Source organism: Montipora capricornis, chromosome 7 (genome assembly GCF_036669925.1).
Source record: "Montipora capricornis isolate CH-2021 chromosome 7, ASM3666992v2, whole genome shotgun sequence".
NCBI classification, from domain to species: domain Eukaryota; kingdom Metazoa; phylum Cnidaria; class Anthozoa; order Scleractinia; family Acroporidae; genus Montipora; species Montipora capricornis.
The window spans coordinates 30,796,468-30,803,907 of record NC_090889.1 but is presented as its reverse complement, the minus strand read 5'-3'; the positions used below and the strand labels follow the sequence as shown (position 1 = coordinate 30,803,907).

General features: G+C 39.5%; 3 protein-coding genes across 6 annotated transcripts in view; 1 reads left to right on the top strand and 2 right to left on the bottom strand.

Moving 5' to 3' along the window:
• LOC138056888 (uncharacterized) overlaps nt 1-1,314 on the bottom strand; it is a 17,514-nt gene extending 16,200 nt beyond the window's left edge. The window contains exon 1 of the mRNA XM_068902821.1: nt 620-1,314. Within this exon, the coding sequence (XP_068758922.1) occupies nt 620-938 (319 nt within the window). The 5' untranslated portion in view covers nt 939-1,314. The remainder of the gene's footprint in view (nt 1-619) is intronic.
• LOC138056894 (uncharacterized) overlaps nt 1-7,440 on the top strand; it is a 72,157-nt gene that overhangs the window by 28,834 nt on the left and 35,883 nt on the right. For all 4 annotated transcript variants that reach the window (XM_068902829.1, XM_068902831.1, XM_068902830.1 and 1 more), the window contains one exon: nt 7,111-7,284. In XM_068902829.1, coding sequence (XP_068758930.1) covers nt 7,111-7,284 — 174 coding nt within the window. The remainder of the gene's footprint in view (nt 1-7,110; nt 7,285-7,440) is intronic.
• LOC138056880 (uncharacterized) lies at nt 2,359-7,056 on the bottom strand. Its single transcript, XM_068902807.1, has 2 exons — nt 7,003-7,056; nt 2,359-6,144 (listed from the first exon to the last, which is right to left on the bottom strand). Exons 1-2 carry the CDS (start codon nt 7,040-7,042, stop codon nt 3,641-3,643), a joined length of 2,544 nt encoding a protein of 847 aa, XP_068758908.1. The 5' UTR covers nt 7,043-7,056; the 3' UTR covers nt 2,359-3,640.

Sequence of the window (7,440 nt, the reverse complement as noted above, 5' to 3'; positions counted from 1 at the left end):
ATGATAAAATTCGAGATGGTTAAGCAGACGCAAGGCATTCGTATCACGCAATCACGCAATAATTGCGCCAATCTCTGAATTTCTTTGCTCATTGACCAATCAGAATGCTTGGTTTGCTACCTCTTTTTGCAATGCATAACCCCTTTTCTCCACTGTGTTATCTGAAAACTGCATTGCTCTTATCCAATCAATAGAAAAGTTTTTTAAATGTATATTATCAGACTCTTAGCATATACAATATGGTTTGCATTGTTCAATGATATGCTTGAGAGGATGCCTTAATTGCTATACGTTGTATGGAATGACGACTGTACTGAACAGTTGAGTGTATTAACACAATAGATTTATGTCATTAATTTCTATGTACAAACAAGAAAAATTGTAAACTATTCGTGGACAAAACATTAACTGGATTTAAGAAAACACGAAAGAAGAATATCGTAAATTTCCAATCATTCGCAGTTAAATGGGAAACAAGCTTTTAAATGAAGATATCGTTAACCAGTCAAAAAATAAACGAACGATAGAGTTGAGCATAAGAAATTTTACGGACGGACACACTCAGAAAGGAATATCGTACGGAAGAGATACCTGGTTACATGACAAAACTTAAACTTACCCAAATGTCTTCGCACCTCTACATTTTCACGGCATCTCCAAAGGTTGTCTCGATATGTTAGAGTAGCATTTTCGGGCGGACACGAGCACAAATAATGATTATCAGTAACTGTGCCCGGACTTTCGCATATATCAGTGGCACAAAATTGTTCGTATCTGCTGTCTAGATCGCAAACCGTTCGTGGAATGTAAAACGAGTCTTTTACCGATTTCCAGGTTTCGCCTTGGCCAATGAACCTCCTAATTTCGATACTTTCAAGAAGAGTTTGCTCGACACAAAGTGACAAAGATATCAAGACTCCAACGAGATAGATCTTCATCTTGGTAGAGAACTCAAGGATCGCTGGTCATGTAACAAATGGAAATTTGAAGCTGTCTTTCTCTTCTTGGCAGTTATATATCCTGGCAGTGCGTATCGAACTTGTAAAGAGACAGTTATACTTTTCATATGACTACAATATGATTCTCTCGCTCCCGTGTTGACTTAATAAGTATTCGCTCCAATTACAGTCACCCATATCGAATTTCCTTTGTGGCCAAATGACGTACTTTAAGTTTCTAATAAAAAATTTACTTCCTCGAGAATTCAGCATTGGGCGATGAGATTGCTTAAGCGGTTGGACAAGGAACAAAGAATACTTGGTCATTTTGTTTAAAATAGATTTCCTTTGTATTGGCTTTAACACTTGCAGCCAGAGGACTGCGTTTGGATTTCCTATAGTGCACATAAACTGTTTACGAGCCTCGATTCTGCGGCATGACGTCCGCGAATTCTAAGTATCATTCGACGTGTCCCTAATGCTACGTTTTGCACTTGTCTGGATGATCCTGGAAGGAAAGGGTTTTTTATTTTTTAGGACAAAAAAGGATCATCAATGTTTTTTTAATAAACTGCTTGGTAGGATTGCTTTTGATGCGTTTTCCTTAACCTCAAAGAAAGAATCTGAATTCAAGACTCTAACTTGTTTTCGTCATAATATAGTTTCATCCCAATCAAAGAATTTACTTCCTTGGGAATTAAACAATGGGCGATGAGATTGGTTGAGCGGTCAGTGGACAAGGAAGAAAAAATAGTTGGCCAGTTTGATGCATTTCCATTTATCGGAAGTGAATGGATATCCGCTCCACAGTTTGTTCCCTTCTCAAAATAAATTTGTATATTATAGTTTGAGATTCCTAGGCAAGTATTTCAACTCGGCGTGCTGTTTGGAAAAAGTATATTTCTTCCCAAATTACAGCTGAAACGGTCTTCGACCCTGAGCGCCCATATACCACCTGGGCTAAAATCAGCAGTTAGTTAGAAAGGTTGTTAGTTAGTCATTTAGTTAGTTAGTTAACAAATTGCTAGTTAAAGTGCACCTAAACCCAAATATTTTTAGTGTACAATATTGATCTCTCCTCGGAAAGCAAACTTGTCACAAACTGCTTTGCAATGCAACATTTCTTTGAAAATAGGAATGCAAAGCAGTTTGTGCCGTAAAATCGAGAATAGACCCATGCCTCTCACATCAAGGTCGTGGGTCCAAATTACTGCTAGTTCTGCCAAGTTTACGTGGCTTGCACGGCACAGAAAAAGCGAAATTGTGCGTAACAATGCTGGCAGATGTTTGCTTTGGATGGGGAGATTTACATTAGGAACAAAAAATATTTGGGTTTAGGTGCACTTTAAATAATTAAGCTTTTATATATTCATACATTTTCTTTTCATTATGAAATTGACTAGCACGTATGGCTCGTCAGTTCCCTTCTGTACTTGATTTTTATTTTTTTTAAAAACAACCTTAATCCAAATCTCAACTATTTAGGAAAGTAGAGGGGAGGTTATCGTACTGAAGCAACATGCATCGCATTTAGCCCCGCCTGTCGACGTCAGTTTACCTATACAGCAAAATATCTGCTTTTACAAGTTTGTTCTTGGGGCAAGGAATTTTTTAATGTTTTTGTCAATTACTACTTCAGCAGTAGAAACTATTTTTTTTATATTTCAGTGGTAGAAACTACATCGTAGAGCATTCATCTACATCCATTTTGTTTTTTGTTTTTTCGCGTCTATGTACAATGACGCATAGACCGTTAAAATAAGACATTGTCAAAGTTCGGGATTCTTTTGTGTGACAGCCCCAAATTTGCGAGCAAAATATTTCTATTCTTTCAAGCGATTTTATTTTGTATATGATGGAAAGTACTTAAACGTAATTAATTAGAAAAAAAACCCTAACCCTAACCTTCTTTTTAAATTTTCATAGTATGGCCCTGTGCATTTTGTTTTCGAGAAATCCGACTTCCCTTTTAGGTGTTCTCTTGGAACCAGCGTGGTTTCGTTTCTTTCTACAGTTGCCATATACCTCTTCACCTTCAGTGGTCCTTTTCTGCTTCATCCAGCATTCTGTGCTCAAAGGTTACACCTACGTCTCTCCTGACCCAATCATTTCTTCGCCTCTCTGTCCAATTCACTCTCTTGGAACTAAGACGTTACGGGCGTAGAAACCTTCTTCATAGAGAACAAATTCGTGAAAGAAGCCGAAGAAAGAACGTCATTCTTAACACTGAAGAAGGGATCTACAACCGAAATGGCTGCGATTCTTTTTAAATACTACTGACGCTTTTTGATATTTATTTCGTATAACATTACTTGGTTATTCATTTTGAAATTTCGCGTATCTCCTACAAAACGTTTTGCTTACTTAAATACCGAGCTGTCACTTTTTTGTAATTTTTTGGCTCTTCTGTGCAAAATCTAGACGGATGGGTCATCATTTTTCAGGCCACTTTTCTTAAAACTGGCTTTAGAAAGTTCGTCCTAAAACTGTCACTTTTTTGTAATTTTTTGGCTCTTCTGTGCAAAATCTAGACGAATGGGTCATCATTTTTCAGGCCACTTTTCTTAAAACTGGCTTTAGAAAGTTCGTCCTAAAAAAAATTGAATCGAAGCAGAGTTTTGCATCTATCCAAACCACTCTGATATCAGGAGTGATGCCATGGTGATGCAAGTCAGGCTTGTTACGAGTTCTTTTCGTTTATTTTAGCATTGAGGGTCATTGCTGGATTTCCGTTCGAACTTCTTCGTACGAAATGTATCCAAAGAGTAAAACACTGGCCTCGCCGAGGAGTCAGCATCCTCTGTGCTTTCAAGATAACGTGCCACGAAAATCATGTCGTCATCTAGTTCATCGTCATCTTGATTATCACTTGTGTCCCTTTTGAGGGTGTCAGAACACAATTCCTCCAGCGTTAAATAAATTGGCTCTTCTTTTGAGGTATCTTTTCCCTCACTGCCTTTAAGGTATTGCTCTTCAATTACGCTATACACCGGCTCATCTTCCCATTCAGACTGAATTCTTGTTGCTTTGGAATGATTAGACCTTAAACGCCTCAGATTGAAATAAATCGAGCCTCTGTAGTTTGATATCGGTGAAAACGCTTGAATTTCTTTGCCACAAACTTCGTCAAAGATGTTGTTAAGCACTGGTTCGCTTGTGCCTGCCGAGTAGTTCGCTCCTCTCCTATCCAAACAGCGTGACTTTAGCGTAAGGCTTGGCCCCTCTAATGAGGAGTTCTCAGCTTCTTCCTGCTTTTTAAGGTAACGGTCTTCCAATTGGTCAAAGGCTTGTTCAATTGTAAACAGGTTGTTTTCCTTAGCTTGTTTATCAGACCCAGACCTTTTCAAGGTGTAAAAAACTGGCGCACGAGCGTAAATTGGATCCCTCCCTCCATCTTCATCCACGCCTTTTCGAGTTTGGTCCCTCACAGCGGAACACTCGGATTCACCTTCCAGTCTTGGGCGAATTCTGGTTGCCTTGGAATGGTTGGATTTCAAACGCCTCAAGTGAATGTAAACCGGACCATCATGGTCGGATAATGATTGAAATTTAGAAGTTCCTTGACCACGAACTTGTTCCAAAAGGTTTAGCATTGGTTCGGGTTCAGCTATTGAATTCTTTGTTTGCTCGCTATCCAAATAATCTTTCTGGAGATGTACACTTGAGTTTTTTGGGTCACTGTTTCGTGCTCCCTCGGGCTTTTCAAAGTAACGGTCCTTAAGCTCATCGAACGCTTGTTCAATTGTAACCAAAGTGTTATTGTTGTTCTGCTTTTCAGTTCCGGACCTTTTTAAGGTGTAAAAAACTGGAGCTCGCGCGTAAATGGGAATGTTTTCATAATGTCCCTTATCTGTGTTATCTTGCCCTTCTTTGTCGCCACACTCCCCTTCGTTTTCCAACTGAGGACGAATTCTCGTTGCTTTGGAATGGTTGGATTTTAACCGTCTCAAATGCAAATAAACTGGGCCGTCCTGGTTGGATAGCAGCTGAAATGGAACAGTTTCTTTTTTACCAAGCACCTTATTTCCTGGTTCGCCTGTGCCTTCAGAATCACCCGTAAGTTTCTCATTCGAAGAACGAGCCTGAGGAACGAGTCCTGGTCTCTCTAAAGAGGCGTTCTTGGCTTCTTCGGGGTTTTTTAGGTATCGGTCCTGCAATTGATCAAAAGCCTCTTCAATCGTAAAGATGTCATTGCTGTCATTCTGTTTATCAGAATCAGACCTTTCCAAGGTATTAAACGCTGGCTCTCTTGTGTAGACGGGATTAGTCTTTTTATTTCCGTCTGTTCCTGTCGGATTTTCGTCTTCCACATCTCTCCATTTGGGCTGAATTCTGGTTGCTTTAGAGTGATTGGATTTTAGTCGCCTCAAATGGAAGTAGATCGGGCCATCTTCATTTTGTATCGTTCCTCGGCTAAAAGTAGGAGTGCCTTTTGGAAAAAGCTCCTCCAAAAAGTTGTACACCGGCTCAGAAGCATTTGCGAGTTGTCGACCCGTATAGCTCTTTTCGGGAATAGGTTCTGGTCTTTCTGGATTGGTGCTCCCGGGTTCACATTCCTTGTTGAGAAAGCGTTCCTCCAACTCATCAAAGACTTGTCCAATGGTAAACTTGGAACTATTGTCATTTTCTTCATCCTGTTCAAATTCATTTAAGGTGTAGTAAACAAGCGCTTCAGTGCAAATGGCCCGATATTGATCCGGGCCGCCCACAAGTCTGAAAATTGGTCCATCTCCACACTCTAGGTCGTCGTTAGTTCGCCTAAATGTATCCGAAAAACATTCCTCCAAAGTAAAATACACTGGTTTTTCAGGTGTAAACTCGGGTAGATCTGGTTCCTGTGCTCCTCGCACGTAAGGTCCCAGAATCTCTAGAACAGGTCCAGTTTCATCTTCCGAACTGCCACAGTGACTGTTTTCTTTCAAGTTAATGAAGTCGGGCAACTTCAAGGAATTCTCAACTCGTCGTTTCTTTCTATTTTTCACCTCTGCATAAATGTAATCCTCATTAAAATGTTTTTCGGATTTGGGATTTTTTGAGGCACCACTTCTTTCCGTTTCTTTGTCAATCAGTGCTGCCTCTTCCACGACACAATGGAATGGCTCCTTTTTTTCGTCTTTCGAGTGCTTTTCTGGGAATGCGATGACTGCGTATACGGGACCCTTGTCCTCTTGATCTTCCCATGAAGGAATCCCATAGTCTTGCATAGCTGTTGTTCGAGAAAGAGTGAAAGTATTGATTAAAATTGAGCCAGCAAAATGATTTGGTTTCCTAACCCTTTCTTTTCCACGATCGAAACGTTCACTCTCCCAACTAGTACCAGGTATGATCGAAACATTCATTCTCCCAACTAAATTGAAATTGTGAAGAGAATTTACGTACCGATCGATCACTCTTGGAAGTCATATGGATGATTATTAAGAGGCAGATCACCCGGTCTTCAGTAGTAGACGGGATTTCAATATGGTGGTATGGTTGCGCAAAATATTTCGTTCATTTTTTAGAAATATGAAAACTTGGAAAGAGCAAACAATTGGAATAAAAAGAAACTTGACGACGAAATCTAAATGAATATGAAGCACCAAGATGGTGTTAGAGTGGGATGTCCTGTAGCAGCTCTCGTAGCAAATTATGTGATTGATCGATCGATAACCAAGCCAAAAACAAACGAGTAAATAAATGAAAAAAAATGGCCGCCATTTAGAAATTATTTTGTTTTCATTCAAATTAGACCTTGATGCCTCGTTCGAGGCACTATATGAGTTTGAATTTTCAGCTCAAGAACGAGGCATCAAGGGCTAATTTGAATAAAAACAAAAGAATATTTAAATGACGCGGCCATTTTGGAATAAGGTCTAGTGCTATCTATGTATCTAGAGATTGGCTGCAAACCATCTATAGGAAGCATTTTAAGATGAGACCTTCGGTTTACCGTCCTTTTTTATATACATAGCAAGAAGTCTAGAAATGTCTCTCATTCAAAGGCTTTTGGCTTAATTTGCCCGGTGGGTGCCCTTGTATATTGACTATGTGATGTATATTTGATTGTACTTCTAAGCCTATTTACCTGTTTCCGAGTTAGCAGTGGGGCTGCGTTTCCTCAACATCCAGTCAATTATCTTCTATTACAATGAGGAAGAAATGAATGCACAGTATGAATATTTTCTCTTTCTAGGTATTGTACCAAACAATCAAGTCATGCCAGACCGCAGAGTGGAACTTTCAAAGAGTAAGAAAATAGTGGCATCCTTTGGACGCCCTCGAATTGATCGCAAGGGAAGAATCATGGTGGCTCAAGACAAGCAAAAAGTGAAGCCCATTAATTGGAGTGAGTCATCATTTGAGACAAGTAAGATACTTTGTAACTACAACCCATTAATCTCTGAAGCGGCCGCCATTGACGAGTAAAATCGTGTGGCCTTAAACCGAGTAAAATCCATATGTCTCACTCTCTAGACTGAAATGGTTAATAGCACTTATAGCAGCTACTATTTCTTAAATCTAA

Excerpts from the sequence above, each read along its gene's own strand:
- LOC138056880 (XM_068902807.1), bottom strand. The coding sequence starts at position 7,042 with ATGTTGAGGAAACGCAGCCCCACTGCTAACTCGGAAACAG. Across the intron at positions 6,145-7,002 it reads CACTGCTAACTCGGAAACAG|CTATGCAAGACTATGGGATT; the intron begins GTAAATAGGCTT and ends CTCGAACAACAG.